The sequence below is a fragment of the Suricata suricatta genome, chromosome 10 (genome assembly GCF_006229205.1).
Source record: "Suricata suricatta isolate VVHF042 chromosome 10, meerkat_22Aug2017_6uvM2_HiC, whole genome shotgun sequence".
Lineage (NCBI taxonomy): Eukaryota > Metazoa > Chordata > Mammalia > Carnivora > Herpestidae > Suricata > Suricata suricatta.
The window spans coordinates 9,473,586-9,489,311 of record NC_043709.1 but is presented as its reverse complement, the minus strand read 5'-3'; the positions used below and the strand labels follow the sequence as shown (position 1 = coordinate 9,489,311).

The window sequence follows — 15,726 nt, the reverse complement described above, 5'->3', positions numbered from 1 at the left end:
GGAGGAGGGCCGGGCCTCCAGGAGCAGGAGAGCACTGTGGGGAGGAGGGCCGGGCCTCCAGGGGCAGGAGAGCACTGTGGGGAGGAGGGCCGGGCCTCCAAGGGCAGGGAAGCTCTGTGGGGAGGAAGGCCGGGCCTCCAGGGGCAGGGGAGCACTGCGGGGGGCAGGAGGGAGCAGAGGCCAGCAGGGCTGCTCAGGAATTACACCTGTGCTACCATGATTCAGGAGCAGCACGTTGATGGCCTTCTGTTGTCTCAGTGACCAGAGGCCTGGGGAGCCTGGGGAGGGCCAGGAAGTGACAGCATGGGGAGTGGCACTGAGGGTGGCCCCCGAGGGCTGGTGGTGCCCACCTGCCAGGGGCTGGCTGAGCGCTCTAGCTTTGCTCACCACAGAGGGCGTGGCAGGTGGGTCTCCTAGAGCTGGGCCGGCGCTGGGCAGGGGAGTTGGGGGGAGGCGGGGTGTCAGGGCGTCCCCCCGGCCCCCGCACCTTCATCTCCCGCACATTCTTGTCCCTCTTGCGCTCCATGTGCCACAGCTCCGACATGCACTGCTCCAGGTTGGCGGCTCGGCGGCGGTATTCCATCTCGTAGTGCTGGCGGCTGTCCTTGGGTGGGGCGGAGAGGGGAGGGGAACCCTCACATCAAAGAGCTCAAGACTCCTGGCCTATGGGTCAGAGCACTGGCGGGGTGGGGGTCAGCTGGGAACACATACAGCCTGGGGCCAGTCAATACCCAGCGCAGGCCTCAGTGTGCCCATCCATCCAATGGGGAGTGGCGGTCTTGCCCACGATGGGCTGGGGGCTGAGGTGGGCGGCCAGACCTACTTTGATGAACTGCATGTCCAGCTTGGTGTTCTTCTCCATGTGCTGCAGCAGATCCCCGTGGAACGTCTGCACCTGTGTGGAGCACGGGGTGGGGGTGGCCAGGGTGGCCCCAGTCATTCCCAGACCCCAGCACCCCTTGCATTGCCCAGTCCGACACAGCCCTCCACGTTCCTAACACACCGGGCACCTGCCCAACCGTCAGAGAAATGGTCATAATAAGCACACCTGGAGGGAGGGAGTATTAAATAGTTAAATACCCAAAACATTTAGGGCGCTAGCTGAGTCACAGCACACTGTCGATAAACGTAGCAATGTCTTCTGGTTCTTAGACTCAGTCTGTGCTTTGATTTTGCCGTACCCTCTGCCTGGAATTTCCTATCCCACTTGAAATACCACCTTGCTTGTCCCCTCCACCAGGAGGCCCTCCTGACTTCCCCAGAGGAATCCACTACTCTCTCATTTTCTTTCTGGAACGTGTACACATTTGTTCATTTACATTTCATTCTTGGAGCCATAGGATGGATTTCTTCCTGGGCCCTAGTCATAGCCCCTGTGCAGGAGCAGCGAGCCGCTGTGGGCATGAACTTCGTCGTCTGGGTCCCCAGCACCGTGGCCAGGACCTCGCCAGGGAAAGAGCTCACAGCTGTTGAGGTCTTAGCTGAAGGGTGGCCGGTTTGCATGACAGGTGTGACGGAGGGGGGCTGACCGCCTGGGTGACCAGGAGGCCCGGGAAGGCTACTCGGCTCAGGCTCAGAAAACCTGCGTTCTAGGGGCGCCTGGGTGGCTCAGTTGGTTAAGCATCAACTTCGGCTCAGGTCATGATCTCATGGCCCGTGAGTTTGAGCCCCGCGTCAGGCTCTGTGCTGACAGCTTGGAGCCTGGAGCCTGCTTCGGAGTCTGTGTCTCCCCCTCTCTCTGCCCCTCCCATGATCATGCTCTGTCTCTCTCTATCTCAAAAGTAAATAAACATTAAAAAAAAATTTTTTTTTTAATAAAAGCAAACCTGCATTCTAGTAGTTCTGGTTCAGCCTCCAATTTGCTCTGTAACTTTGGACAAGATGCTGCCCCTCTCTGGGCCTACTTCTCTTTCTGTAACAGGGAAGTTTTGGCAGGATGCTCTTGAAGGTCGAGTCTTATGAATCTGAGGAGCTTGGATTCTCTGAGCCTTGGTGCTCACCTGGCCCTCTCCCCGGAGTCCCCCATCAGGGTTCCTGGGTCGCTCCGTGTTGCGGGGACCTCAGATTTCAACCCTTCAGCTGCACCCTTTGCCCTTGGGTTCACACGGAGCAGAGAGGAGTGTCCCCAGCCTGCAGCCACTCCCGCCTCTGGGGACCTCTGCTCAGCCCTGTCTGCACACCTTTCCCCTCAGCAGCACCCGCTTAAGAATGCTTCGTGGACACTGCCTGCTGCCACAGGGGTCCCCACGCTGCACTGTGGGAGTTCTGTCCCTTGGGGTAGGGCACTGCCCAGAAAGAGAATGCTGGGAATCTTCTAGTATGCAGGGGAAAGCCGCCAATTAAAAAAGCTGCATATTTTAGGGGCGCCTGCGTGGCTCAGTCTGACTCTTGATTTAGGCTCAGGTCAGAATTTCTCAGTTCATGAGTTTGAGCCCAGCATTGGGCTCTGTGCTGACAGTGCGGAGCCTGCTTGGGATTTTCTCTCTCCCTCTCTCTCTGTCCCTCCTCTGCTCTCGCTCACACGCGCGCTCTCTCTCTCAAAATAAATAAATAAACCTTAATACGTTTTTCCACCCATACTTGTTTCTGAAACCCTGATAACAGCTGGTCTGTAGGGGAGCTTGAGTGTGGCCCCGGCTGGCCACGCTTTGAACCCTGAGTTGTGGCTGCTGGTGAGTGAGTGAGTGAGTGAGTGAGTGAGTGAGTGTGTGTGTGTGTGTGTGTGTGTGTGTGTGTGTGTGTGTGTTAATGAGTGGCGCCAAGTCCACATCCTGCCCTTATCTGCTGGATCCAGGAAGTAAGGAAGTGAGCCTTCCCAACCAGCACCTGCCGACCCCCCAGGGGAGCCCTCTGGCGCCTCCCCTGCCCCTCCCCCAGCCCCGCCTCCCACTGACGACAGTCCGCGCTTTCTGCCTGAACTCCCATCGTGTGTTCCTGAAAATCTGCACATCCTGCAAAGTCACCCGAAATAAACAATGGGGCTTGTGGGAGATAAAGGGTTGGAGCAGACCTTCAAAAATCCTGGCTCTGAAAAAAGAAATCCTGGCCTTGTAACCAGAGCACTAATAAAGATGAGGGGTGGTACCTGGAGATGAACTTGAACCACAACAAAGGCCGCAGAAAATAATCTGAAACGCGCCAAACCGACAGAATGGGCATGCCAGCTCTGCCTGAGCTACCTCAGGGCGGGCAGGCTGAGCCCTGCAGGAGGGCGGGGGGCGGGGGGAGTAGGGAAGGGAGGTGGTGCCGCCAGCCCCCAGCTGAGGGCCCTGGGTGGCTGAAGGCTCTCCCCAGGGAGGCCTAGGGGCAGGGGCTCTTTTAAAATGTTCTTAAAATAGAGATTAAAGGGCTCCTGCTGTCAGTGGAGGAGACAGGTTGGGGGCCTTTCCCTGCTCCTAATTCTGTCTGCCTTTTCCCACTCTCACCTGGGAGATGTTGCTATGAATCAGCTACCTTCCGTGTGACCAGATGTCACTCCTTCTGCTTCCAGTCGCGTACGAACTGAGTCACACCGTGGACATGTGTGTTAGCACGGGACGGCTGGGTTGTAATTCTTCCCATTGCCACAGTTTGGCCTTGATCGCCAGAGGGGCAGAGGACACAGACCCAGGATGTCCCAGTGAGATGGGGTCCAAGCACCACCGGGTTAATGGGAAGTCTTTGTCAGGCTCCAGAAGAAAGAATTTATTAAGAGGTTGATAAATGATGTGAACTTTGAGCTTTCGTTATGGGGAAACCATAGGACAATTAGCAGGTGGCTTCTGAAACAAGGAGGTCATCAACCCCAGGCCGGGCAGATCCCCCCAAGGTCAGGACAGAGACTCCCTTCTTGAGTTCCCTCTCCTGGTAAATCCTTCGTTAACGGGTCCTGTGGGCGCCTCCGTACAGAAGCTGAGAGCAGACCACTAGAAAACACGCACTGTAAGCTCTACTTACTGAGTTCTTTCTGTATCTTACGAGAAATCCTTCTGCTGCCTATACAGGACACTCCCCTCCCCCTCCTCTCCCCGGAAGAATTGTCCCTGTGGGCTGACCCCACTCCTGTCCCCCCGCCCCATGCCAACAAGAATGTTCTTGTGGCCAGGTGTCCCGACTCATCTGACTTGTCCTGCAGTCACCACTCGACACAGCTGACCACTCCCTCCTCCTGAAACACCTTCCTTCCTTGGCTTCCAGCCCACCACCCTCTCCTGGTTTTCCTCACGCTCCCTAACCTCCACGCCCACTCCCCACCCCCAGGGCCTCTTGTCTGTCTTGCCCTTCCACCTCCTGAACTCCCAAGGCCTCTTCCTTTCCCTTCCTACACCCACTCCCTCCAGAAGCTCATTTGTCCATATATATGCTCACGGCTCCCAGACAAACAAGCCAGCCTAAACCTTGACGCCAAACTCATACATACAGCTGGTGCCCACGTCTCCGTCTGGTTTTCTAAGAAGCCTCTCAAACTTATCATATCTAAAACCGTGTCCCTGATCTGTCCCCTCCACCCAAACTGTTCCATACTCAATATTTACCACATCGGCTAATGGCACTCCACTTTTCCAACTGATCAGGATAAAACCTTGAAGTTACTTTGACTTCACCTTTTCTTTTGCAACTGACAGCCACCCCATCAGAAAATCTTATTAGCTCTACATTCAATCTGATTTCTTCTCAACACTACCAGTGCTGCCACTTTCCCAAGCTATTTCAACCCTCCCCTAGATTATTGCAACAGTCTCCAAACTGGTCTTCCTGCTTTTGCTTCCCTTCCCCTGACGGCTGATATTTTATTCTTAGTACAAGACCCAGAGTGATCCTACTAAAATATAAGTCAAACAATGAACAACTGAAGAATGAAATCTTAAAATTCCGATTATAGGGGTGCCTGGGTGGCTCAGTTGGTTAAGTGTTTGACTCTTGATTTCAGCTCAGATCATGATCTCACGGTTCATGAGGCTGAGCCCCACATTGGGCTCTGTGCTGACAGCGAGGAGCCTGCTTGGGCTTCTCTCTCATTGCCTCTCTTTCTGCCCCTCCTCTGCTGACGCATGTACACACACATGATTTGCCCTCTCAAAATAAATAAATAAATATTAAAATGGATATATTGGCTAAAAAATCAAATACCTCAGAACAAATATATTGAAAGATGTGCAAGACCACTAACCTGAAAATGACAGGGTGTTGCCATGAGAAATGAATAAATGGAGAGGTATACCATGTTCATGGATCAGAAGTCTCAGTATTATTAAGATGACCATTAATGTATAGATTAATGAAATCCCTATCAAAATTCCAGCCGGCTTGCTTAAAGGAATTTACATTCCTTTAAGCTGATTCAAAATATGTAAATGCAAATGTCCTTGAATTTTTGAGAAAGAAGAACAAAATTCTTAGACTACTTGTTCTTAAGATTCACTATAAAGCAACAACAACTAATACAGTGTGGTATTGGTGTAAGGGTAGACGAAGATATCAACGGAACAGAGTAGAGAGCTCAGAAATAGACCCACACGTATACAACAAACCAAATTTTGACAAAGACACCAAGTCAGTTCCGTGGGAAAGCAAAGTATTTTTGAAATGGGCCTGGAGCAATTGAATGTCTATACAGGGGAAAACGAACCCTGACTCTATGTCGCTTCATACACAAAAGCAAATTTAAGATGGATCATAGAAATAAATGTAAAGCCCACAACATACAGCTCCTACACGGATACTTAGACTATCTTTGCCACAGGGGTAGACAAAGATCTCCTGAATAAGAGATCAGAACAAATCATTTTTTAAAATTGTCAAGTGAGCAGAGGTGCTCTTTTTGGTGTCTGTTGTTGCCATAGCATTGACTCATGAACTGTAAGGTAGTTTACTGAGCTTAAACAGATTCTACCTTTTGTAAAATGAAAAAAATAAAATAGCCAAATTTGGCTTCCTAAAAATCTAACCTTCTATTCATCAAAGATGCTACTAAGAAAATGAATAGACAAGCTATAGGTTGGGCAAAAAACTATGCACCATGCATATATCCGACAAAGGACTCATGTCTTGATTATATAAAGAACTCCTACAAGTCAACAATAAGTATCACCCGATAAATGGGCAAAGTACTAAACAAACACTTCGGGAGACAAGATATGCAAATAATCAGTAAGTCTGTTAGAAGTCTTTAGTCACTGGCAAATGCAACGTGAAACCACAACAAAGTACCATTCCATACCTTCTAGAATGGCTAAAATAAAAAAGACTGACAACATCAAATGCTGGCAGGCACATAAAGCGTTAGAAGCTCTCACACAGGGCTGGCAGGGGTGCGGCTTAGCACAAGAGCTTGGGAGAGCTCGTGACAGTTTCTTATTAGAGCTAAATACATATCAACCCCGCGACCCAGCAATTCTGCTCCCAGGCGTTTGCCCAGGAGGAATGAAAATGTATATCCACAAAAGGCTTGTATAAGAGTGTTCACAGCAGCCCTATTCATGATAATCGCAAACTGGAAACAACTCAACCATCAGCAGGAAAAACAGATAAACTGTGGTATATTCATTCCGTGGAATACTAAGCAACCAAACAGAACGAGACAGTGATACCCGCGACAGCATGAAGTTCACCGAGTGAATGAGGTTGGACGCAGAGGAGGCTCAGGTACAAGTCCCTTCGTATGAAGCCCTACAACAGGCGAAACGAATCTCTAGGGATGGAAATCAGGAATTGGTGGCCAAAGACGAGGAAAACTATTTTTATTTTTTAATTCTTTAAAAACATTGATTTATTTATTTTGGTGGGGGGGCGGAGAGAATCCCAAGCAGGCTCTACACTGAAGCGCAGAGGTGGACACAGGATTCGATCTCACAAACCCGTGAGATTGTGACCTGAGCTGAAATCAAGAGTTGGATGCTTAACCGACTGAGACACCCAGAAAACTTTTTTTAAACGAAAGAAGTGAAGAAATGAGAGTGACTGTCAATGGGAACAGGGTTTTGGGGAAGGGGGTGACAAAAATGTCCTAAAATTGGGTAGCAGGATAGTTTCAAAACTGTAAGTACATTAAAAGCTTCTAAATTGTGTACTTTAAGGTGGTGAATTTTGGGGTGCATGGGTGGGTCATTTGGTTAAGGGTCTGATTCTTGGTTTTGGCTCAGGTCATGATCTCATGGTTCGTGAGTTCAAGCCCTGCATCGGGCTCTGTGCTGACAGTGCGGAGCCTGTTTGGGATTTTCTCTCTTTCTCCCTCTCTCTCTCTGCCCCTCCTCTGCTTGCTCTATCTCTCTCAAAATATATAAATAAACTTAAAAAAAATAAAAGGGTGAGTTTCAAGCTCATACTATATATTTAACATATAATATATATTATATGTGATAACATATATTTATATAATATTGTGTATACACATACATCTATGATAGGACTTCTATTATAGGCTCCAGTCAGGGTCTAGGTATTAAATCATCATACCTGGAAGTGGGGAAGAAAAAAAAAGAAATGAAGAAAAAAATAAAAATAGCCCAAGAAGAAGAGAGAGATATTGAAGATAAGCAATGGAGACCTAACATACAGATAATAGGAGTCCCGGAAGAAGAAATGCAAAGACAGAGAACAAAAACATTCTCAAAACTGGGATTCAAGACAACTGCCCGAAATTAAAAAGAAAAAAAAAGATCTAAAACTACATATTGAAAAAAGTATATCATATAGCTGATTATATTGACTCAGACTGATCAACACCAAGACATAGCTGGAAAAATTACTGAACTTAAGAAAAATTACTGAACTTAAGAAATGGAAAAAAAGAAAAAAGATCTTTCAGGCATCTAGGTTAAAGAAACAAGTGATTTTATGATGCGAAAAAATAGACATCAGACTTTTCAACATTCAACTTTCCACGTCAGAAGACAACTGGGGTATTTGAATGCCTTCATTCTCTGTGTCCTTGAGACTCAGGATTTTATTTTATTGATTTATTTTTAATTTTTTTAACACTTATTAATTTTTGAGAGAAAGTGTGAGTGGGGGAGGGGATTAGAGAGAGGAGGATCCAGAATCTGAAGCAGGCTCCATCCAGGCTCCGAGCTGTCAGCACAGAGCCTGATGTGGGGCTCGAACCCACAACCGTGAGATCATGACCTGAGCCGAATTGGATGCTTAACCAACTGAGCCACCCAGGTGCCCCTCAGGATGTTTTTTAATGTTTATTTTTGAAAGAAAGAGATAGACAGGCAGATAGACAAACAGGATCAGAAGTGGGCTCTGAGCTGACAGCAGAGAACCCAATGTGGTGCTCGAATGCACAAACTGTGAGATCATGACCTGAGCCACAGTCAGACGGTCAACCAACCAAGCCAGCCAGGCGCTCTGAGGATCAGGATTCTGGACAAAGGCCAGAACCAAAGGAGATGCTGGTGTAATACCAGAAGAGGCTGAGCAAAGCGAGATACCCAAGAAACCATCAAAACCACTGGGGCCGTGCCCGAAAGACCCAGGAGCCAGACCGAAGAAGCTTCTACCGGCCAAAGAGGGGATGTTGTCAGCTTTGCCAAAGACAACAATTGCAAAGGACTAAAATACATCAAATGTGTTTAAATCTATGATACTGGGGAGCCTGGGGGGCTCAGTCGGTTGAGTATCTGACTTCAGTCCAGGTCATGATCTCATGATTCACGAGTTCAAGACCCATTTCGGGCTCTGTGCGGACACCTCAGAGCCTGGAGCCTGCTTCAGATTCTGTGTCTCCCTCTCTCTCTGCGCCTCCCCAGGTTGTGCTCTGTCTGTATTTCTATCTTTCAAAAATAAATAAAACACATTAAAAAATTTTTAAAAATAATAAATCTGATACTGATGATACTAAAAAATACGTCAGTAATGGTGCTAGTAAAGCAATAAAGCTACTTAGTCACCTTCAGACAATGATAGGGAACAAATACGTGATCTTAAAAGCTAATGAGTAAAGGGCGCCTGGGTGGCTTTGCTGGTTAAGTGTTCGACTCTCCATTTCAGCTCAGGTCATGATCTCACAGTTCGTGAGTTCGAGCCCTGGGTTGAGCTCTGCACTGGCAGCGCCAGCTTGGGATTCTCTGTGCCGCTCACAATCTCTATCTCTCAAAACACATCAACGTTAAAAAAAGTAAAAAAGGTAATGAGTCAAAGGAGCGAACAAACTTTTATCCGTCTTTTCCCATACAAAACGCACCGCTGCTAACAAATAGTAGGAAGTGTCCCTGTGTAAAAATATCCTCGTTAATGGGATGCATCTGAATAGCAGAACATATGAATGGATCGAGACACCCTGAGCCCCCATGGCTGTTAATATCACATGGCCACAGATGTGGCGTGCCTGCCGATGAAAGGACCCAGCACCTTCTCTGCTCCTGCCAGAGGGATAGAACCTGGGTTTGACCAAGGCCTGAAGTGTGCCAGGAGTTCAAGATCAGCAATCGTCAGATTGTAGGAAAACCAGGGAAAAGGCCCCAGGGCTTTCAACTGATAAGTCGCAAGGGGAAAAAAAGGATGGAGGGGAAACCCGTAGATTAAGAAAGCCAAAGGCAAATCTTAAAAGAGAGAGAGAGAGCACAACCAAACTCTAGGGTCTAGGGATGTGGGACTCGGTGGTCAGCTACAAAGACCACAGGAGGTGTGGGACCCTTCTCGCTCTTGGGGGGAGGGAGGGGCTGTGATTTTGACAGGGGCACCGGGAGGCGAGGTCGGCACCGTTCTTGACCTGGGTACTAGTTTGCCTTATAATGACTCCTGAAGCTCTGATTCTCTCAGTGAGCTGTTCCGTATCTGTGCTTCAGTTTACAGTAAGAAGGTCAGATGCTGTCAGGCCGCCTGGGTGGCTCAGTTGGTTAAGAATCCAACTTTGGCTCTGGTCATGATCTCATGGTTCATGGGCTCCAGCCCCACGTCGGGCTCCGTGCTGACAGCTAGCTCAGAGCCTGGAGCCTGCTTCAGATTCTGTATCTCCCTCTCTCTCTGACCCTCCCCTGCTCCCGCTGTCTCTCTCTCTCTCAAAAGTAAATAAAAACATTAAAAAAAAAAAAAAGAAAGAAAATCAGATGCTGTCCATCTTTGGCTAAGCACACTCAGGAATGGCCAGAGCCCCAACAGGGGGCTGGGGGCAGGGGTCTTGTCACGGCCCATTGTTCCCTCCACGCTCACTTCCACTCCTCAGGGCCTTTGCCTCTGCCCAGAACACTCTTCCCACACCCGTCTCCCTCTCCCTGGCTAACACCCTCCCCTCCACCAGGCCTCTCTCAGGGTCCCCTTGCTAGGGCTGCTTCCCTGGAATATCTGTTAAAGATTGCAGCCCTCCAGGGGTGCCTGGGTGGCTCAGTCAGTTGAGCATCCGACTTCGGCTTAGGTCATGATCTCAAGGTTAGGTTCTCAAGCCCCATGTCAGGCTCTCTACTGGCAACTCAGAGTTTGGAGCCTGCTTCCAATTCTGTGATTCTGTGTCTCCGCCTCTCTCTCTGCCCTTCCCCCACTCATGCTTTCTCTATAATCTTTAATAAACATTAAATTTTTTTTTTATTGCAGCCCTCCAATGCTTGCTATCTGCCTTCCCTGCTCTACTTTCCCTCGGAGAGCATTTTGTATCTAAGCTGTCATGTGTATGCTCATTTGCTAGTCTAGGGTTTTGTCTGTCTCCCCAGCTCCTGGCACCTGGCAGTAAATGCCTGTCGAATGAATGAGCCCAAGGGGGAGGCAGCCTCTGGCATCCTGAGTCTGATGTGGTCCTGGCCAAGGGCCCTGCCCAGTTCTCACAGCCAAGACACTGGTGTCCAGGGAGGATAGCTCTCCTTACAGAATGTCTCCTGGATGACACTTGTCCCTCAGTCTCAGATGTGCCACAAGTGACACAGAGAGCCATCAACCCCGAGGACCAGAAGTCACCAGCTACCTGCACGAGCTGTGCTGCATAACTCCCATCTGGAGCCCCAGGAGGGGGGACGGCTAGGCTCCAAGCCTGCAAGTGTCCCAGAGATGGGTGCCCAGGACCAGAGTTGCAAATGTGCGGCAGGACACATGTTCTCTGCTCCTGAAACTGTTCTCCATTTTGACATAGTAACCAAACTGCTGAGTATCTTATGGTGTCCCTAGAGCCATGGGCTGTCACAATGAGCTGGCATTTGCTCCCGAGTGCTTTCCAAGACCCCTCACTTCCAGGTCCTCTCTTGCTTGGCCCTGGCTCCGCGTCCGTCCGTGGCTCACTTCTGCCCAATGCTCACGGGCTTAGCCCGCCGCCCCCCGCCCCGGAATGCCCTCTCCTCGCCTCTCCTCGTGGCCAGGCCCCGCTTCCTTTTCAAAGCTCGCTCTTTCCGTCCAGAGTCAGAGAAACCCTGCTTGGTGCCAGGCCCTGCCCCGGCCCTCACAGGGCTCTCAGTCTTGGCAGAGATAGGGGCGGGGTGGGGGTGGGGGCAGACTCTGCCTCTAGTTGTTACCGCGAGGATGCACAGAGGGCTACAGGTGCGCGCCAGGCAACTAGTTTACACTTATGAATTCACTTAGGCCTCACAAGATAAGCTCAAGTACAGAGAGTCTTATCCAAGGTCCCGAGCCAATGATGGGTGGAGCTGGGCTTTGAACCCAGGCGCTCCGGTGGCCAAGCTTGCTTAACCACCACGTGCCAAGAATGGACAGAAGCATCTTTGGGAGCCCAGAGGGGGAAGCAATGAATGGCGCAGGGGTCAAGGGAGGTTGGTGAGGTGCTGGCTGGCAAGGGTGGGGGTGGGTCTAGGCTGAGAGGGCAGCATGAAGATAGCCCAACGGTGAGGACAGAGGGCTGTGTCCGCAGAGAGCAGCTCCTCGGGGTGCTGGGCTGTGATTGGGGGTGCCACAGGGAGGCCACTGGGTCAGCACGGCCCAGAATCCCTCACTGAGAAGCCTGAGTGTAGTTCTGTCGGTGGCAGGTGGAAGGGCTTTCCTCGTGGGCACGACAAGGTCAAGGGCCTGGCTACTCTCTTGGGAGCGCGGAGGGAGGGGCCGGGGTGCCAGGGAGGGGCAGAGCCTGGCCGGATGCACCGGGGGAGTGGCCCTTTCTCTCCTTATCTCCTCCACTCTCTCTGGAATTTGGGGCCAGGGACTAGAGTTCTGAGACTCCGTGTTCACGTCTGTAAAACGGAAGTGGTACCTGCCTCTCAGGGTTGCCGGAGGCTCAACAACGTTTCACAGGTAAACATGCCCAGTGCAGCCTGGCCCTGGCAGGTGCCCGGAAGGGCAGTGCTTGGGTGTCACTAAGGGCCCCAGGGAGTCCTCCCTGAGAAGGATGCAGGAAGTTGCCTATCACCCCCCCATCTTCCTTGGAACACAGCCCACTCTCCTGAGTGACCACCCCTCCCCCAGGCCAAACAGTCTGACACTCACCACCACCTCCAGGTCAGAGTTCAAGTGCCGCTGGGTGTCTGACATCTGCACCAGGATCTCCCCTGGAAGCAGGGAAAGCAGCAGCTTCAGGCCCCCCCTTCTCCCTACCTGCCTGCCCCACCCACCCCTCCTCCCGCTAGAAGGTGCTGTAGGGTTGCCTGAAGTTGGATTTGGGGACCAAAGTCCAGGGAGTTCCCAGATGGCTCTGGAAGGATGGCAGTGCTTGTCCCAGCCCCGGAGCGGCCATGCAGGGAGTGGTGGGGAGACTGGGCCCTGGGCTGCAAGGCCTGTGTCTTGGGGGGATTTCCTGGAAGGGCAAGAACATCAAGGAACCTTCCCTGGGGTACCAGGATGGTGGGGAAGGCAGGCCTCGGCCTGAGGGATGGAAGGAGGGAGTCAGAGGGGCCTGGGCAGCAGGAGGAGGCCTGGGGTGGGGGCAGGGCTAGGAGGAGAGCTCCCCCCAGGCACAAGTAAGAGTTGGGGGTGTGGTGGGAGGAGGAGTAACTTACCCAGAATCTGGGAGGTGGAGCTCTGCAAGGCCTGCTCCCCGATCTTCTGGATGGCCTTGAAGTACACCTCGGCTGCCTCAGACAGAGCTGCGAGGGGACAGGGGATGGGTCCAGCCCCTGCCTCCATCTACCCCTACCCACTGGGACCCCTCCTGTCAGGAAAGAGCGTGTGGAGAGGACACTGTGGGGTCTGCTATAGGCATATGTGACAGGGAGGGATGTCCTGGGTGGTGTGTGGGGACACGTGGAATCGGCCAGGGGAGAAAACAGGTGCGGAGCCAGGCCGGGCCTGCCCCTCGGAGGCAGGGCCCCGGGGCAGCTGCATGGAGCACGGGGATCGGTGCTGAACAGGACATCAGTGTGGGTTTGTCATGGGCAGGGGCGCAGGCACCTGTGGGTACCCATGTGGAGGTGCGTTCTGGCGCACAGGTGTAGGGGCACGGGGTGGCGGTGGGCTGAGGTTGCTGGTGTGGGGGAAAAGCAGGCTTTGACTCTGAAGTCCGAAAAGGCAGAGAGGGAAGTGGGGGAGGGGCAGCTGCTTGCAAGGGCACTGTGTGGTGGGGGTGAGCTGTAGGTGACCCCAGCTGCAGCTGGGGGCCAGGTCACAGTGAGGACCGGCTGGGGTGCAAAGCCGGGGTGGCACAGGTGGGCCTGGGCGTAGCAGTGGGCTCCGTGGCTTGCGTCGAGGTGACATATAGAAGTGTGTGTGGTCAGGGCTGTGTAGGTCGCCAGGGCCTGGCTTTGCGACTCTGGGAGTGTCCTGAGGGCACCTAAGAAGCCAGCAGAGGAGGCTTTGGGGGTGGGGGGGGAGGGTGGTGGACAGGAGCGTGCAGAGGTGAGCCTGAGCTGAGTCTGGTGTGGGGTGCAGGTGACTGCATGGAGGGACCGGGCGGGTGGCGGCAGTGAGGGCCCCGGGCTGGGCACTTACCGTGGAAGGCTCGGAGGTAGTTGTGTCCTAGGTACACCAGGTTCTCCAGGGCAGGGTTAAACTGCTCCATGATACTCTGGAGCGGGGGGCCAAGGGGTGGGAGGGTGAAGATTGGGAGAGGAAGAGGGCTTGATAAGCAGGGAGGCAAGTCACTGGGGCTCAGAAGCAGGGCAGCCCTGGACCCAGAGAGAAGCCCGACCCTAGGGGAACCGTCCAGAAATGTGGGGTCACCCAGAATCCTGACTCTGCTGCAGGAACCTCAAAGGCCATCTCTTGGGCTCACACGTTGGCCCTGGCAGGAACTTGCTCCCAAGACGATGCACCTGGAAGGTTTTCCTCCTTCCACTGGGTTGAAGCCTGCAGTCCATTTTGGGGCCCCAGGTGGGTGTGGCTCAACCCCGCCCTGGGTCCAGGCCCTGCTAGACTGAACACCGGGGCCGCAGACAGTCACCTCGGGCAAAGGCAGATCTCGCCCTTCCCAGAGAAGAGCCCTGCGGGAGCAAGGCTGTGGCTCGGCCATGGGCCACCTGAGGCCATGGCCGGTGGGAAAGTGCCCTCGTTGGTGGAAAGCGCTGGGCATGGACTTAAGTAAGACTTGGGTCTTGGTTCAAATCCCAACAGCGTCTCTGGGATGTCTGGTGACCTTGAACAAGCTGTTTAACGCTGCTGGCCTCGGTTTTCACATCTATCATTGGGGGTGATTATTTTCTATCCTATAGGCAAGGGTGTCACAAGGCTTATATGTAAAAGGGCTTGTACACCGTAGGTGCTCAATAAAAGTCTACGGAGACTGCAGCAACCTCTCTGGAGTGAAGCAGAAAATTTGAGTGAGGGGCTCAGAAATGAAAGACAGACAGAGACAGGAAGATAGAGACAGATAGACAGAGAGGGACTCTCCAGTCCTGGGGCCAGCTGGGTCTCTGCCCCCGCAGCTCCCACCTCTAGCCACCCTGGGCCCTGTCCTGTATTGTCCAGCTTGCAGAAGTGCTGTCGCTCACAGGGGGACTGTGGACAAACCCCTGCCCTGGCAGCCTCAGGTTGGGGCTGGGGTGGTTAACTGCACCCAGGGACCCCCATGTCATGCCCACCACCCCGCCTGGCTCACAGACCCTGCTGTGCCCACCCACACCCTCCAGCCTCCAGAGCCGGCACGATCTTCAAGCCCTGGGAAAGGATGTTCCGGCCTGGGGCCCGGGGCCGCGCACATGCTCACCTTGTAGATGGCCATGGTGGACTTGTAGAACTGGTCCATCTCGGGGGCCATGGAATGGGCTGCGGCCCGGGTGCTGAGCAGGAGGCTGGGGGTGCTGGCAGGGCGGGGAGTGCTGGGGGTCGCTGGGGGAGCGCTCCAGTGCCCACCGCTTTAAGGGAGTGAAGAACGGACGTGGAGATGGAGGGCCTGCCGGTGGTGGCCCCGGGAGGAGGTGGCAGCTTAATTATTCACCAGCCAGGGATGTCAGAATGTGATCTGGGGCGTAACCAGACCCGGGGGAAGGCGTCCTGTGACGCGAGCAGGTTCGTGTGACCTGCCCTTCAATTATTTACCCCTCTGAGCGGCGGGCTGGTGGGCACGCGTGGACGGGCCATTCTCGTAGGTCACCTCCTCCTCCAGGCCGAGTCTCCCCCAAGCCCAGCAGTGTCCCCCGCCCCCTCCACCGCCTCCCATCTGCCCACATTGGGCACTGTCCACGTTATAGGGCCAGAGCTGCTGGGTGCCCTCCCTTGGGACCCTCCCCGACAGACCCAGCCCCTGAGGCCAAATGTACCCCCAGGCATCACCGTTCTCTGGCCTCTTTACCTGAAGCCACTCAGACCGCACTTCAAGGGCCGAGGCTCCCACATCTCCCACCGCCTGCCCAGCCCCTTTCACACTGGACCCGGGCCGGAACCTGGCCCTCCGCACTGGCTGTGTGACCGTGCCCAAAACCCCTGCCCTCTCTGGGTCTCATC

The 15,726-nt window shown here is 53.0% G+C and overlaps 1 protein-coding gene across 1 annotated transcript in view; it reads right to left on the bottom strand.

Annotated features, from left to right (window-relative positions):
* BAIAP2L2 (BAR/IMD domain containing adaptor protein 2 like 2) overlaps positions 1–15,040 on the bottom strand; it is a 26,936-nt gene extending 11,896 nt beyond the window's left edge. The window contains exons 1-6 of the mRNA XM_029955413.1: positions 14,990–15,040; positions 13,777–13,852; positions 12,849–12,935; positions 12,340–12,401; positions 824–895; positions 488–604 (exon numbers count right to left, since the gene is read on the bottom strand). Coding sequence (XP_029811273.1) covers positions 488–604; positions 824–895; positions 12,340–12,401; positions 12,849–12,935; positions 13,777–13,852; positions 14,990–15,040 — 465 coding nt within the window. The remainder of the gene's footprint in view (positions 1–487; positions 605–823; positions 896–12,339; positions 12,402–12,848; positions 12,936–13,776; positions 13,853–14,989) is intronic.
* Positions 15,041–15,726: the final 686 nt, after the last annotated feature.